The following is an 18,406-nucleotide window of genomic DNA, read 5'->3' on the forward strand; positions in this document are numbered from 1 at the left end:
TGAGACAGGACTAGGATTATAGAAGGGGAGAACAGATTTGGCATAATTTCCTTGATACACAGAGGGCAACAAAGGCAGGTCTGCAGCAAATGCAGCAGTCACATCACAGTAGTCAGAAGTAAGGCCACTTACAACCTGGAACATTTCACCTCTTGTGCAGCCCTTTGTCAGAGGTGCAGCAACAGACTAGGAGATCATTTGAGTGGAAACAGTGCCAATACTTATAGAAAATGGCAAAAAACCAAAAAAAACCTCAACATGCACAGCAGTGCAGATTTAAAAAATACCTAGAACCGTCCTCTGTCTCTGTATTGCAAACCCAAGACCTCCTTTGCCTTTTGGCAAGCAGACTACTAGTTTAGCACCTTATCTCATGCAAAGAAAAGGAATCAACAAAAGAAAGGATAACTTCTTTTGAGATACATTTAGATAAGTCACTACTGGGAGAGTGGGAATTAAAGGGGAAGATGATTTGTCTAAAAGAATAGCCTGAATCCTACAGCTTTGCCAGCATCAAAACAAAATTTTCTAACCAACTTTGTATGGCACAGAACCATATAAAAAACTGAGTGAGGACTGCACTTCAGAGACAGATGCCTGAACTGGAGCTAAGTGCAAGCCAGATATGAGACCCATTCACAGAACAATTCCACCCTTGCTGAATTCTGCAACTGATAGAGGAGAATCTCAATCTCAAAAACAGGAAGCTTTTCTTCAGTCACCCAGCACAGAGCACAAGCTGACACCCATCAGATGACCCTGAAGGTATGAATTGCTTGCTCCAATGTAACAAATCAAGCAGCAAAAAAGGCATTTACAATACAAGATAGCCATCCCCACATACCATGACCCTGATATTCCTTTTGGAATTCTCTCATTAAACAGAAATTCACAGACCAAGTAATCCAGCACTGCCTCAAGTGCATCAATCATTTCCAGATTTACACAACAGTCTTAACTCCCAGTATTTTGGCCATTCAATAAAAGCAACCATGAAGATAAAATAATTCAATAGAGAGTCTTAAGGCATCTTTCTGACTCTTATTCTGAGGACAGAAAACAGAGCAACTGAAGTAATGAAAGACTAAATGACTCATAAAAGGTTTGAAGATGGAATCTTCTATCAGTTGTGACAGGAAAATTCTGAAATATTTTCAGATTGCTGAAATAAAATACAGTACAAAATAAAACAAAGTTCAACTAAATGCATTAAACTATGCACACAGTGCTAGATGAGGCACCACCCAGCAAATCATTCAGAGTGGAGTTATGGGCATTAGTAGTGGGGTCTGCAGCTCTGTCTGTGAGCCCATGCAAAGGTGCAAACAGAGCTGAAAAGGGAATGGAAGCTCTAGGACAGCCTGCAAGATGCTGCTCTCCCAAACCATGGAGGAGGGGAAAGCAGTTTACACCTGTTGGATAGGTTCTTTATTTGGAGAAGGTAATAGCTTCCCTGGATGGGGTCCAAGAGCAGAATCACCACCACTTCTCTCAATAACTTTAAAACCCTGAGGCAAACATTGTGCTGGAACAGAAACAGGCCAGGAATTAATTTTTCACATTCCTCTTCTTGAGGCAGGATGAAAAGTACTGACTGATGAAATAAGAACAATTTCACTTGAGCTTTCCAAATCCCATTACAATCCTTCTATTGAAGGACTCGTTTGGGAAAGCATCACCACTCAGATCACATGCCTTCTGCACTGTGTTTCTCCCTCTCTCACTTCTCTCCATCTTCCAGTAGCAGTCAGGCACCAGTGATATAAATCAGTATTTTCATGTACACAGTGCTTTCCAGACCTAAATTAATGTCTTGGAGAAGCTCTGCTTTATTATTCAGTTTTAGAAGACAAAAATGAACACTTAGGCAAATGACTCAATATTATTTACTGGAGTGGCAAAGGAAGAACTCAAATCTCCAGCAGTCTTGAGCCTGTATTCCAGCCTGGTTACTGCAGCAAGTTTGCCTTGCTCCTAGCTTCCAAGATTCACACTCCTGCAAGTAAATCTTGCTGCTCTTTGAATCACAGGAAAAATGGTTTTACTGTAGAATCAGTCCTCGGCCCCGATTCCCAGGAGTGTGTAAGCCGTAAGTATAAATTCCAGCGCCCAAAATTAATATAGAGTATAAAGAACACATCTGGAAAAGAAACTCTGATAAACACTGCTCTATCATTGGATAATCTACACTTGATATTCAAGGAAAAAGCATGAAGATGAGGACTTAGTGGAGATTTTTGCAGAATCAGATCTAAGTCAGCATTCTGCATATATATCTCAATGCCAGCAAACCAAAACTTACAGATGCAGGGATGGGAAATGATCAAGGGAAAACAGACATTTCCCTCTCATCCACCATGTTCATCTATGCCCTTATTTCACCATGAACCTGTCAGCTCTGGGAACATAGCTATTTTCATATGGTTAGTTTCTAGACCTGAGAGGAACCATTACTAAGCCCTCAGAATCACACATTTGTTTATGCTAGAGAAGATCCTCCTTTTAAGAGCCTCAAGTCCATCTGTTACCCTTAACACTACCAAGCTCACCATTAAAATATGTCCCTAAGTACCACATCTACACACGTATTAAAAACCCTCAGGTGACTCCACCTCGCTAGGTGGCCTGTTCCAATACCTGAAAACCCTTTTGGTGAATAAATTTTTCCTAATATCCAATCTAAACTTCCCCTGATGGAACATGACATCATTTCCCATGTCCTGTAGTTGTTATGTGGGAGAAGAGACCAACACACCTTGCTACAACTTCCTTGGAAGGAGCTGTACAGAGCAATATTGTGCCCCCCACTCCCCAAGACTCCTTTTCTCGAGGATAAACAACCTCAGCTCCCTTAGCTGCTTCATCTAACACTTGTGCTCCAGACCCTTCACCAGCTCTGTTGCCCTTCTCTGGACATGCTCCTGCATCAGAGCAAGAAGCCAAACACAAATCACAAATAAGCAATGAGTGCATTGCATTCTTCTTCAAAAAGCTAGAGCAGCAATTTTAACTTACCTGACTGCTGAAGAGACAGATCTTTTGTCATCTCTATGAGTGTCTGACTGAACAGGCCACAGTGACCCTCTTTTGTTGAGTGGTGACCAGTAGCTCTGTGGGGCAGCTGCATTCCCCTTGCCTATAGCTCCACTTGCCAAGTCCAGGTTTGTTAACTAAAGAGGCAAACAAACAAACAAACAAAAAAGAAACAAAACAAAAACAAACCCAAACAAACTATCAGAGACAATAAAAAGCTAAGAGAAGAGAAAGAGGTATCACTAAGTAAATGTCATAGAGTATGTACTAAGTTAAGTGAAACTGCTAGAATATGGAAATATTCAAATGTAAAAGCACTGTGCTAGTTCCATAAAGCAGTGATTGATGACACCAGCATCCACTGTACCCGAGATGAATTCAGGGGCCAGCATGAAAATTACAACCCTTCCATTCACAGAAGAGCAGATGAAGAAAAGGACAAAGATGGGGCAAAAATCCCAAAGTAAAAAAGTTCCTGCCATGTGAAAAATAAACTCCATATGCATTGATCAAAAGTTAGAAGCTTTAATATCACACTGAGCAAAGACCATAGTATCTCTCCAGTCATGGTGAGCTGTGTCACTAAGTCAACCATACACTGTTGACTGTGTATGATTGCCCTGTCTCTACCCCTCTCTATACAAACATACAGACACAACTCAAAAGCATAAGTACTTTGGATATAAAATTCAAACCAAAACTCAACCAAACATTAAAGAAACTGCTCACATAAGCACTTACAAATACTGTGTTCACACAAGTAAATGCACAAAGATCATGTCAGGTGTATATCTGCAATATCAAGCTCTAAAACCTGTAAGTTTTTAAGCATATAACATGTATTCCATTGTTTCTTTCTCTGAGCATTCCTCCTGTGTTGCTCATACTCTTGAAAGATCAAACTCTGCATGCAGACACTATCTGTTAATGTATTGAAGAAATACATCATGCAGTGGATCTACTACAGCAATGGAATGGTTTACATTTTGAAAAAAAGTAACGAAACAATAGAAAAGTTGAAAAGCCAACTTTGCAAAGGCCTTCTAGTCAGGCCCTGACATAAAACTACTTTAAATTACATGATCACATTTTACTTTTTAGGAACAACAGAAACATCAGGGTCTGCACAATGCCTAGGATCATACGGTGAACCAGACCTACGTGTATTGGACCTCCTCCCTTCTGTAGCAATTGAAGGCATGTGTCCAATGAAACATAGGACACGGAAAGAAGTAAGAGTCTAATGACTAGCCCTGCTCCAGATCTCAAAGGGGGATGCTTATTAAGACACTTAAAGTGTGACTTAAGCATAGCTTAACAATGCTCTTTTTAACAGAATTTGCATGCAATTGCTCAAACAAGTACATACCACATTCATCGTAACACAATACACTCATACTTAAAATGGGCTTGTTCAGGACTACAGACAGTCCTCTCACTGAACTCTGGACCATAAACATTGACAACACAGTACATTATCCCTCCTGTGTTTTAGTAGTACAAGGCACCTAAGCATTTAAGCATTTTGTAGGTTCAGAACGCCAACTTCAAGCTCTGGACAGGATTAAATTCTAGTGGTTATACCCTAGGCTTCTGCCCACTTCTCCAAAAGCAACCACCTTTATCTCATCCCTTCCCAGGTCTATCCTTTCCCATTCTTGCTCCTCATCTGTGTGTCATTATTCTCACACAGTCAGTCTCAGCTTCTGCATTTCTAGAGTCATTCTCCCTGCTTTCCTCAGTACAGTTTCATTCTTACAGACTTTCAACACTAGCTTCCTCCCTACATCTGGACCCTGACCCACATTATTTCAGGTCTGGAACCTCCCACAGGAGTAGTTACTTGATCTGTCTTTCCACACTTCCATTCTTGGTTTCTCACATGTCCTATATCCTAGTAGTTCTGGTTTTATTCCCCTCCCCAGTCCACTCCTTTTGCCAACCTCTTTGTTGGGCTGCCCACATTTACCACACCACCACTCCATCCATTTCTGTTTTGTCTGAATGGTTCTCAGTGTTCTCTCCTAAATTATGTCGAGATACAAATTTCCCAGCCTCCATATCCTAGCTGTTCTCCACACCTGGCACAATTCCTTCTAATTCTGCAGTCAAGTCAGACAGTCCCCAAACCAACACGGACCAGGTTACTGAAAACACAGGAGAACAGGAGCTCAAGCCAACGTACATTAGAGGTGCAAATACAGAGAAATTCAGTTTAGCAGCCTCAGTGTGGAGAGACCCTTCAGGAAGCTGAGAAGGTCTAGCAGGTCTTGCTGAGTATATTACACCTGAAGTTTTTTAAACAGTTATTCTGCAATCAAGCTTTAACAAAATTCTGAATTCCAAATTGCTATTTCAAAGCATGGGAGATGAGATGTAAAAAAAAAAAAAAAAAAAAGGTTCTGTAGATATCAAAAATGCACAAAATATGTTTTTAACAAAGCCTCGGTTTTGGCTGGAATACTTCACCTTGCCTGAAGTGCTCTGAAAACTAAACAATAAGCACAGAAAATATTAATTCAAATGAATAAAGTTTCAGAACATTATAAGAAATTTAAGAGAAGATATTACAGTGGGGCTTTATCAGACAAGCTTAGTAATGGGTAGTGTTATCCACCTTATACAAAAAATAGTATTATGTGACATTTTGGTGCCTCTACCTCACCCTTAATGTTGCTGTGTTCCATAGAATTTAATTAAAATTTAAAGCATCTTCATTGCAGTAACAGAAAGCTTCAAGTAAGATTTAGTTCTGATTGTGCCAGGCACTATACAAATACCTAACAATGACAGCTGCTGGTCACAAAGAATTTATTGTCTGAAAAGAAGGAAGAATGGTAAATTATGCAAACACAGAAGGCAACATGGTAAATAAAATAGGTTATATACAATTCTTAGCTTGTCAGCAACAGTGATCACAACTTTGCTAACACATCCAATGTGTGAAATGAAGATGACTTCATCCAATTTTCTCTCCTCATTATCTTGATGCCAAGAACCATTTAGTCTGATGAATTACAACCTCAATACTACTCTATTACTGTGACATGCTTTCCTCTTTAATTATCATTGTATCAATGTATCATTGCTTATTTGAAATCTGTCTTTTCAAGCAGGTGAGCAAATAGCTTAGCATGGGTAATAGTGACATTTCACACATTCCAGACAGACAGGTGTTTAAACTACAGTAGGATTAAAAACAGGCAAAGGATTCAGAAAGACAGAAAACACCAGCAAGAATAGAAAGTTTAGCTGCAGCCAGCCCACCCAGACAGGTGTTACTGCTTGTTACTGTGCCATGCTTTGAGACATCTCAGCTGCTATAATTAGCTGGCCAGGATGTTTGGGAGGATTACTGAGGCAACCCCAACACATCTGTGCTCAGCAGGGGCTTCATTTTCTAATCTTCCTGTGCACCTGATGGAACTGCATTCCTCCCTTTACAGAGGCAAACAGCAGCAAATCAGTTGGTACTTTGGTGTAAAAGGTAATGTAGAGCACCTGGACCAAAATATCCATACAGAAGAGCTTGTACCTTCAGAAATAGTAGTAATGGAGCAAAACCAAACAAATAAAAAAATCCTCCAAAACCAAGGCATGCTAGTGGGGCTCAGAGAAGGTGGTTATTGGTGTGCATCTATAAGAATTAAGATAGTTTTCAAATTGAGTTGCAATAAGATGGGTTCAAACTCTCCTGCTTGGTAAGATTCCTGATTTTCATTAGCAGTGATGGACTTGAGAGTATTTTTCCTGACACTGACAGTACAACAGGAGACCTGTGTGGCCTGCATTGCACACTTCAAACATCCCAATTTTCAAACATCTCTTGTCACATCTACACATTCTTTGTGGACCTTGCAAAAGGCAAGACAATACACAGCTAATCTCTCATGAGAGAAGGATTCATAAAGTTTGGCTACAATTTTTAAACTGCTTGGGACAGCAAAGATTTCAGAAGCTGAAAGGAACATGCTGACTGAAGAACACCATGATATAGTAAATCCTCAAAAGCTCTCATGGAAGGAAAAGGCCCCACTTGATGTACTTCTATTTATGATACAACATGAAAAAATGGAGGGAGGGGAGAAGAACATGTGGATTGTCACAGCCATATCAATAGAGACCTGTGTTAAAAACAGTATTTATATGTATTGTTACATTTACTGCAATATAATGCTAATAAGCCAAAAGACAAATTATTGCATAATGCTGAAATACTTTCCTACATTTATTTTTAAATATTACGAGGTAGGTTTATGACTGCAATACACCTGCCTTGCCAGCAGAGACACAAGCTTAAAAGAACTGATATTATGGTCATGCCTTATTCAGAGAAGTGTATTTCTGAAAAAACTTTAAGACTGAAAACAAGGCCACAACACAGAATGATACCCCAAAGTGCTGCAGATAGGAGTTGAGGGGTTTGTTTTTGTTAATCTGCTTTAAAAATTCAAGATGAAATATGAACTCTCCAAGTACAGATAGGAATAAAAACTTCAGGACAGAATTTGCTTTCAATTAATAGCAGCCTACAGACGAAGATCCACTGTATAGTACTTTTAAGGACTCACAAGCAAGAGTCAGAAAAAGAGCTTAATATCTTACACTTTTCTGATCAACATTATACTAGTCCTTCAAGAGTTTCCCATTATCATATCCAATAATCTTTTTTCTACGATAATTTCTTTTTGATCTTCTCTAATGGTTGAAATATGCTAAAGCCATCAATTTTAACAATCAGAAAAAGAAAACAATAATAATGATGTTGCAGATCAGCCTCCATGGATTCAGGAAAAGCCTCCTAAAAGCCTGAATGCTTCTCTTACTAGTTTGTAGGAGTCAATCAGGGTGAACAGGGACAGATCACCACTAGAAGTTGTGACTCTGCCCTTCTTGGCAGGCAGTGAAAAAGTGACTTGAATTTTCATTACCAACATCCTGAACAGCAGATCCAAAGTTTCTCTAGTCAACATGTTACAACAAGCAATACACTATAAATTGCCTACTTGATCCTCTCCAGTTGGCAGTTTTAGTACTTTTCTGGCAGAAGCCAGTCATATCTTGTTGCCTAAAAAGTGGTGGAGCTTGGGGATCTACAAAGTCTAAAGATCATTTCTCTTACTTGGAGCCACACTTCATTCTTTGCACTTCACACATCTCACATTTCCATTTGGATCTTTCTGACTGGTGAGGAGGAAAAGGAGCTCAAGAGCTCAAGCTATATTTCACATGTCAAGACTAAAAGATATGCCAAAAGAATGCAGTAACCATAGGCCTACTTTGTCTCTTCCAAAAGACCTTCAAAATGATAAAATCTTCACAGTCAGAAGCAGGAGGAGACAGTTTTCAGCACAACAAACCCGATCAACAAAGGCATACACGAATAAACAGTTTACTAAGAAACTTTTTTGTTTAAAGAAGGATTGGACAAGGATCATGATAAGATACACATAAAATCACTACTCCTCTGCCTTAGGATCAGACAAGAATCCTTAAATTTTGGTGAGTCAGTCAGGACAAGATGACACTGTATCATGAGCTCAAAGAGGGAACTATTCCAGTCGAAAACTGAAAATGTGCAAAATGTTTCATCATTTGTAGTCTCCTTTGCCTTTCAATCTATTTTTACCATATGCTCTGTAAGCATACATATCCAGAAGTTTATCCAGTTTGACTCCTTCAGGATCCTTCAGTCAATCCCTACTTCTCCATTTTGTTACTTACTGTTCATCCAGCAATGCCAACGTTATCCAACAGCTTGCAAGTGAAACACGCTTTTTCTTTCTTTACCTGGCTTTCATAGCCACAAGTATTTTCACTGCCAAGCCTTCCTCAAACACAGAAACCCTTAAGGTCTTCAAGATCCATGAAATCTTTAACAGAAGGGAAGAGCTAAGAACTTGCCATGTGGAGGAAAAAATAAAGAAATTTTGCTGTATTCTTTCAATCATTTTTCTTCCTTCAGCCTTCAGAGACAACTGACTACATGCTACAACAACATAAATACTCACTGTTAACCTATCCTCTCCCCTAGAGTATGTTGCACTTTCCTAGCTTTCCCACAGAGCTCCCAGTTATATCTGGGACCCAGGACAGGCTGCCATGACTTGGTCTAACAGCTTGCAGGTCTGCCAGTACTACTGGAAGTAGTCCAGCTGCCTTGCCTTCCTTAATGCATCAAGATACTGGAATCCAACAGGCTATCCCAGTAGGTGGGGGGAGAAAAACCCCAAATCACAAATAAGACATACACACACACACAACCACTGTCTGAACAGTGTAACAAAATGTACCATTCCAAATTCTGTGAGGAAATAATGTAATACAAACAGATTTTTCTAAAACCACCTTTCTGTTACCCAGGCCATCTAGCTGACCACACTCCATACTAAAGCAGCTTAATTTTAGGTACATATTTCAATTTGCAGTAACAACTGGCCAAGGAGGGAAGAACTGGGGCTAACAGGCTGGGAAGTGTGAAATCTGTGTGTGTACCAAGGCTGATCTGGCCAAAGGCCTGTGACATTCCTTCTTTGCTCTCTGAGCTTACCAGCTTACAGGATATACATATGCATACAGAGCACAAGTGTTCCAGTCTCCAGAAAACGTTCCAGACAAAGACGTGCCAAAGACATTCCTGGGAAACCTGACAAACTTGCAAATTCCTTTGTAGTGTCTCCAGCATATGCATCCATTTAACAATGAAAAAAGAAAATTCAAGTTAGTGCTGCTGCTGTGGATAGTTGAACTCCCTCTCTTCCTTCTCCCGAAAAAGTCAGGCTTTCATTTAGACACTCTCTGCCTCAAAACTTCCAGTGGGAGTGATTTTTACAAGGCACAATCCTGCCAAAAGTTTGATGATCAGGGTGTAATCTTTCCCATAACATGAGACCTAGCTGCTCAGCCTGGCCTGTTTGGTGACTATCTGCAGATGTTACGGCATCATAACAAAACCCTCTGCTTCTATTCCCTGTGGAGCCTCAGAGCAGAAGGAGTTCAACATAAGCACTGCAGAAAGTACAGTGATATTTTCACTTCCTACAACCTCTGCTGAGACCAACTGGTTGCATTACTGGTGCTGCTACAAATCAGTAGTAATAAAAGTAATTCCAGCTCCTGTATGAACAGTTTGAGTGAGGAGAAGATGGGGCGCTGCAGCAGTGGAGAGGTGTGTGAGAGAGGAAAGAAAAATGCCCCTCAGGGGTGATTGCCTGCTTCTTGCTTCTCTTACTAATTACAGAAAGATGCCTTTTTTCTTTACACTTCCCTTTCTCTCCATCAGTGGGAGTATAAAAACCAAAGAAATAGTCACACAAGGAAACAAACTAAGATAAAGTGGGTTGAGTCAAACCAAGGGATCATCACTGAAACAAACCCAGAACTCCTCAGTGGGGAAAACAGCCTCACCAAATTTCTTGAAGTATTTGCTGCACCCTAAATTTAACGCTCTTGTTCTGCTGTTCAGGTCTAGACAGGAAAGAGCTGATGCCCACTGGGACCTGTACAGGGTGCTTTGGCAGACTGGCAGTTTGCTCTGTCAAGGACAAGGCAGGCAAGGGTACTACACTGGTAACTAGGACAGCTAAATGAGGAGTGGTGGGGCTTCCAATATTGCTGACGTTAAGATGAAGCTCACTATTTCAGGATTCCTGCAGCATATACAGGGTCCCTCTGGGACACTGTAAAATGCTCCATTCAATTATTCCTCACGCCCTCTCCCTAAGGTTTAGTAAACTCACCTGCTTCTTGCTCTTTTCCACCTTCTGTCTAAATGAAAAATGTAAAATAAGTGTCCCATCCTCCAATGGATCTGTCAGTATGCTTGCAGGAATCCTGGCTGCTGGATCTTGGGCACTGACTGGCTGCACAGCACAGAAGGAGGCAGCTCTGTATAGCCCTTGCCTGGGTGGTCTGATGTTATCCCTGTGATTAAACTCCCCGGCTGCAAGAATTGGAGCTATTCCTGATGATAGCTGGGACCCAAAATCTCTCACTCTCCCACACACACACACAGAGTCAGAGCTCCCACCAGGTTTCCCCTCCTTCTCTTCCTCCTCCTCTTGGTCAAGCTGGCCAATTCAACACATTCTTCAGCTCCCTAGCATTAATAACTATGAAGTACTACAGCCTGCTAGATATCAACTCCAGCTCCCCCCCATCACCAGGCAGTGATAAGGACCTCACACAGATACAGTATTGCAGAAGAATTTTTACCTTACAGCATGCTTCAGAAAGAAGTAGCATGCTATTTACAAAGAAAAACACTCATGCATCCAGGATTCAGCCACCTGGCTCTGGATGTACACACATGCTGTGTATTTTCATGTCCTCCCTGCAGAAAGTCTTGCAATGCAAACACATGGAAATATTTTGTGCTAGACACACATGAAATAAAGACTTCTGACTAAAGCCTGGTATAAAAGGAAAAGTAGTCTGGATAAGCCTTCATCTAACTGTCCATCAAGAAAGGCCAATGGCTTAGGCTAGGTACAGGTAAAAGCCCCCTCTTAGTTCAGCTGTGCAGAAGTCACAAAGCAGTCAGTAAGATCTCTACAACACAAATCAAGGCAAGAAAGAAAATGAAGTTCCTCTCCAATGGAATGGGCTTTCTGAACTCATATTTTCAGGACTCATGCCCCAGCTCACCAACATACCTGCCTTGCTCCCCAAGAGTACTGTCACTATCTTGGGCTCATGGGAGACAATGGGCAAACAGAACAAGAACATTTTAGGAAACTGAAAAACTGTTTTACCACAGACCATTAATCACTATACTGCACACATTGACAAAGACACCATCACTTTGTAAAATAATTAGCAAGCATCCAATTGACATAACTAGGGAAATCACCAATTTCAAATACTTAGTTCCTCACAAGTGTCTCAGTAACCCACTTATCATAACAAAAAGATTGACTACAGTAAAGCAATGTGACAAAGAAAATCCAATAAACATGGAAGCAGCAGCCTAGAACCTGTTCTTCAGTATACAAGGTCAGTTCAGATTAATGGCCCTGCAAACTCACTATTCTGTCTGACATATTTCAGAAGACAAAAACAATTTTGGTTTTCACACATATAGCAAACATCTTATTGATAAGGCGAATAATTTATTTCTGTATGGTAAAACCTATGAATCTATCATTTGCAAAATGCTCATTATTCTGTCTGATGAAACTATGGCCTACTAATTTTTCAGCCTTAATGCTATCCCATTTTGGGAAGTTTCAGAAGGTAAATAAATTCTGTGACAATAACTATTCACTTTTACCATAACTTTTTACTCCAATATCTTCCTGCTAAATGGAATGTCCTCTTCTTATTATGAGAAACATTAATAAAATAAACTTTATTTACCTTGTCTTTCATTGCTCCATGTAATTCCTTCTCACTTATCTCCTCTCTCAAAAAACTTTGTTTTCACCATCTCATTAAAACTGCATTTGCAGTCAATAATTTTAAACACAATTTTTCCCAAATTCACTTTAGAAATATCACCCAGAAGTGAAAACAGTTTTGAGAGAGGTTGTGTAATTGATGTTTACACTAAAACATATATATCCTACCCTGTTCCTTAAACACACTAATTTTTCTTTGCTGACTTTACTGCTTAACTCAAAACAGGTATCTGCACTGAGCTTTCAAAGAAATAATTTTTTTTCTTCCCTAAAGAAATAAAGTTTAGATTAATCATTCAAGAGGTTAAAATTATTGCTTATCATATAGTCAGTTAATTGTAAACACTGAACGTGATCTACCAGTGTCTACCCTAATTAAGAAAGCTCTTAAATTTCTACTAGTTTTACTCATAAAAATCAAAACAAGCAAACAAAGTGACAAATTACCAGGAGGTAAGCTCAAGTTTAAGTTTATAGCACACACCTAACTTCACTGTAACTGAACATGGGACTCTTGCAGCCCACATTATACTGAAGGTAACAAGAAATTACCTCACGTAGTAGAAATGAGCTGCACAAACACAGATGAACACTACAGAGTAGTTAATCTACTATAAACTCACACCCTATATTACCTGGCAATAACTTGCTTTTGAATTCATTCTTTAAGTAATAAAATGCCTTATTAATGTCTTTATGAACCCCCTCCTTTCAAACCTTTAATTTTACACTGGATCATGTACATTCTGTGCTATGTATCTTCAGTTATCCCCTTGCTATATAGCAAATTTACTTTTTTTTTTTTTTGTTTTTGGTCTTTTTTTTATCTGTAATAAAACTTTATCTTCCTACAGACACCTGTCCATCTTAACAGCATTTGATAAAAGCTTGTCAAAAACCTTTTGGAAGTTTGAATATAAACAAGCTAAACTGAGTGCTGTTTTTCTCAGTTCAAAGAACTCTAATAGATGGGCATAATAAATTACTCACTTATGGCCATTGGAGATCAGATACCTCCTCATTAGCCTACTCAGCCTCTGCCTTACCAGGTTAATGCTGGACCCTCAAAGGCACATTTACCATAGAGATCTCTGTTGCTTGCTCCCAGACACATGGGGTAGCTAATGACATGCACACCTCTCTATTTTGGATGTAGAGTACTATAGTTAGATTGCACATACTGCAAAAATCAGCCAGTGTCTGAAATGGTATGGATAGTGGTACCTAACTCCCACTGCTGTCATAATCTCAAAATGAGCTTTATTATTAGAAAAAAAATAGAAATAGTAGAAAAACACAACTTAATGAAAGGCAAAATCTTCCCACATGCTTTGTGTGACTGTCTGTGAGGACTGAAAACTGAGCACAACAGAACAAACCTGCACAGCAGTAAGGCTTTACCTTCCTACAGCTCCATTTCTCATGTGCTAAGAATTGTATATGTTGAGTGTCAGTGTGAAGCTCCTACCTCACCTTCCAGAAGTGAATGGAAAGGACTGACAAGACAGAAAGCCAATGTAAATACAAAAATCTTGTTTTCTTCAGAGAACAGATCTCAAACATCTTTTTCAGAGTTCATCAGATACTTAAAATTTTCCCTTTGGACATTAGTATTTTAGTAGTAAATAATAAAGTAGTATCAATAATATCAACCAAATTATACCAAAAATAGCTTAATAATAAATTAATTTAATACAGAGGCTAGAAAACAAGAGTGTAAATAGGAACATTAAACAGGTGCTCTGGGCATGGGTAGAAAACAGTGAAGAACAGCAGGAACTGGAGAGGGACAGAGGTGGATTCCCAACCAGAATGACAACACCATTCCAAGCACAGCTGCTGAACCTAAGAACCCCTGAGACCCACACTACTGTAAGGATACCAGAAGCAATTCTCACAAGAACAGGAATGGAAAATAAGCTTCCCAGCTGCTCTTGGCAGGAGGTGTGTATTCAGAGCACCCCAGCCTACAAGACACAGCTTGGTGCAATGCAGGGAACCAATGCATTCAACTCTCACATAGAAATTCTTGCCCTTGGGGGAAAAAAACCCAAAACACACAAACCAAAAACCCCCACAAAAATACAGTCCACAGCAACACCACAATTTTCAAGTCACTCTTTCATATACCCCCTCGAAATCAATGGTCCTAATCTTATCATGAAACATAATTAAATCCATATATCAAGTCCTTTTCATACCAGCCAGGTACTTTCCAACAAGGTAGACTAACTCCAAGTTTCTGGAATGGCTTTAAACAATTATACTATTTTTATTATTAGATAAGTAGTGTTCTAATCTTCATGCCAATTTATTTAAGACTGCTTTTTTAAAAATACTATGATATTTCAAGTGGCTTAAACACAGAAGCAAAAAGGGGAAAACAACAATTCAGAGTTTCCTGTCTAGAAATGTATAAGAAAGTAGAGCCCTGTTTAATTAATTGACCCTGATATGAGCCCTTTCTCTCCTCTCCTCTCAGTTTTCCATCCCTTAATTCTCCTGTCCTAAAGCCATCAGAGTTTCATAACCCAGAACCCTCAAACACTCCCATCTCAAGCCTTTCTCCCTTTCATCTCATACCAATAGTCTTTAACTTCCCAGTTCTCTCCAGGTGTTTACTAAATCCTCTCCCACATATTTCCCTGTTCATCTGTCTCTGCCTTCCTTCTTCCTGGTTCAGGCCAAATCCTGGTCTGCCCAAATCTAAAACCATGCAGCACTCCCAGGTAGCTTCAACAGTACCTATTCCTCTGCAAATCACTTTCCAAACTGCCAGCCTACTCTGCAATTCCTGCAATTCTCTTTATTCAATGCCCCTGCTTCCAATCCACATCCTAGCAGTTCAAAGTCAGATATCCTGGTTCCAGGTCCCTCAAGAATAAGCCCAACCACTGCTGCCCTATTATTATGTTTTATTGTATGCTGATACCTCTTACTGCCATTGTTGTCACGGCAGCCCTGTGTTCTCACAAAACCCCTGGGCCCTTCTTGCAAGACAGGATTTAAAATCCAGGCTGGATCAAAAAATAATCACAATGACTAATGATTGACAGAAGAGAAAAATGCGTCCACGTGAAAGGAAAAAAAAAGCATAAGTAGTAACTGCATGCTTTAGTTATGATAGATACACTCTGCTTTGCAGCTACTTCTGAACCTCCCCAAACATCACTGTTTCAAGTGTGCTTAAAAATAATGGTCTCAGCTTAGAAATTGCTATGTGCTATAAATTCACTACTGAAGAAACAGATTGCCCTAAGAACTGTTCTCAACTAAATCCAAATTATCACATGAAGCAAATTTCAGATTCAGATTTCATCTCCTCAAAGGCATTATTTAAAAAACATGGCCAGAAAAATCACAGTAGAGAGCAGGTGTCTAGAACTGAATGGACACAGGCTCAGGAAGGAAACTGTCAGATAGAACTCCAGCTCTAAACTTCTCATTGGCTTATGAATTCCTTTCTACACTGATCTTTTTCATGATGACAGAAGATGACAAAGACATAACCCAATATGTTTCTATATTTCACTACTGAAACAAAGCCTGTGCAAACACTGCATAGTTGAATACAAAATATACCAGAGTATATTTTGAGAAAATCAGTAGAGTCTGCTAGGAGCTGAGTGTCTGTTGTTTGCTTGTTGCAAAGCAAATTAGCACCATCATTTTCCTACTACCCAATTCCCACCTCTTCTTTGGGAAAGCATCTTGGAAAAACCCCGAAGCAAAAGCAATGCAGACACATTTACTGCAGCCAATACATTTCCAGGCTACCCATGCACTTCATAGCCACTTTCACTCCTGTGTATACCTACACAGACTGACTGCTGGCTAAACAGGTTTCAGCTGCCACCAAAGTATGCTCCTTTGCTACCCAACCCAGCTGTGCTCAAGAAACTGCACTGGCCTTCCCAGGCAGATCTTTCTGAATTCCCCTCTTAACTCCCCCTTTTATACTTCCTAATTTATCTAGGAGTAACTCGCCACGGTAGGAATACAGAAGTTTAAAAATAATTTAATTTTTGCAGCTACATAAATGGCTGCAAGAAGACACACTGGGTTTTCTAGACAAACCTAACAAACCACAGCATTTGAAACAGAATGGGTAATGAATGATTTTAGGGAAAAAAGTTTACGAACTTTTTTCTCAAAGTTCGTTTCTGAAAAGACTGAAATGAAATAGATACATTTCAATTTTTTTCCCAAGTATTTGTTTAGATAGTAACTTTTATCCATTGAGGCAATTTCCATCATATATTTAGCTTTCAACAAATCAGCATTTCCTGAACGAAAATGTTTCACTATCAAAGTTTTTGAACAGTTTTACTGACGACATTTCACTTAAAACCAGCTGAGAACCAGACTGATAGCTCTGGGTTTTACCAGACCGGACAATAAGAACAAATTGTCTAAATAGGATCTGGCCTTATGCAAGACCAGGCCTCAGAATCACTAGCACAGCCAGTGCTTACATTCTCTCCTGAGTTCATCAACAAAAAGGGACTTTATTATTTGACACATCCTTTAAAAATTGAAGGCCTATCTGCAAAGCAAAATCTATTCAGCTTCCTAAAGTTATAAATGTCCCCCACATTTTGAAATATATTGTTAATAGCATAACTAGTTATTCAAAATCCAAACATAATAATAAAATTGAAAGAAGCAAAGAGAAGCAAATACCAGCAGCTGTTGCAACTATTAAACATGCCTCAGAAAACTCAGCAAAATATAAACATTAAAACAGTAATTCCAAAATAGAAGAATCAAACTAAGACATTCAAATCGTTTGCCTCCAGCAAGTAAAGAGAAAAAAAATTACTGTCCAAGGCAAAGTGCCTATGTTAGAAAATCTGCAGTTGGCAGCTTATTTAACTGAGAAGTGCTCAACTTGAACACCTTTGATGAGTTCAATTATAGCATATTATAAAGCAAAAAAATTGTTTCTGTGTAGCCATTTAGGACATAATTCAACATGAACTACGAAACCAAGTGGAATTCTACCAGAACTCAATCATGTATCACCATGTTTGACAAAAGCATTATCATTCCCCATGCTAGTAAGTATTTCATCCTGTCTTTAGAGTGTTATTGGAATACAGAATTTACATCAGAACCAATTCTTCAGACTTTCATTGTCAGCACTGTGGAGGAACAAGGAAGCAAATTGCACGGAATCACAAACTGGAGAAGACTTTGGTTTATTGCCTAGTAAGACAAAGGATGGATTCCATTTTTTGTAACATATTTTCTAATCCTCTGCCTTTTCTCCTATAAAAAGACTTCAATACATTCTTGCCAACTCACAGAAAATCATAATTTTGGTGACTGTAAACACTTTGAAAAACAGGACAGAGATGAATTTTCATGAGAGCTACTGCTTGCAGCTATCTCAGCCCAGCCCAGCGCTCACACAAAGGTGGTAACACTTCTCCCTTGCACAGGGACTCCAGTGCTTACATACCTGCTGTGTAACGAGACTGACGTGGCTTGGTGGGGAATGCTGGCAGGCTGCTTGCTTTTCTGCCAGCTGCTGCAGCTCTGCTGCTGCCACAGTGGGCCCATGACGCTTGGCCTGGGCAGTGTGTTCTGCATCTTTGTGCATCCTGGCTGAGCCCACACATGGCCCGCTTGAACTGCGATGGAGACCTACCAAACAAACATTTCAATGTGCTTCGTGAGCCAGGCGTCACACCCGCAGCCTGCTGATCACAGACACACAAAAGCAGGCAAGACATCAAGAAGAATACAGAATACACCTGTTCTGCATGGGTATTGCCCAAATGAACAAGTAGCAATTCCAAACCTGTATTCTCTTTACTACAATGTATCTAATGGCACCCAATTCCAGAGACACTGGCAGCTGGTACCCAAGCTAAATCTGTAAAGTTTTTCCTTAAAAACAAATGAGTCTGTAAGTAAGCTACTCAGTTGGGAAAGTAAGACATTTTAGTGCTTGAGAGGTTGTCAATATA

At 39.6% G+C, this 18,406-nt stretch overlaps 1 protein-coding gene across 2 annotated transcripts in view; it reads right to left on the minus strand.

Annotated features, from left to right (window-relative positions):
* Positions 1-18,406, minus strand: part of TTLL5 (tubulin tyrosine ligase like 5) — a 123,452-nt gene that overhangs the window by 47,210 nt on the left and 57,836 nt on the right. For both annotated transcript variants that reach the window (XM_064423803.1, XM_064423804.1), the window contains 2 exons: positions 17,896-18,080; positions 3,016-3,170 (listed from right to left, as the gene is read on the minus strand). In XM_064423803.1, the coding sequence (XP_064279873.1) occupies positions 3,016-3,170; positions 17,896-18,080 (340 nt within the window). The remainder of the gene's footprint in view (positions 1-3,015; positions 3,171-17,895; positions 18,081-18,406) is intronic.

This window comes from Passer domesticus, chromosome 6, assembly GCF_036417665.1.
Source record: "Passer domesticus isolate bPasDom1 chromosome 6, bPasDom1.hap1, whole genome shotgun sequence".
Classification (NCBI taxonomy): domain Eukaryota; kingdom Metazoa; phylum Chordata; class Aves; order Passeriformes; family Passeridae; genus Passer; species Passer domesticus.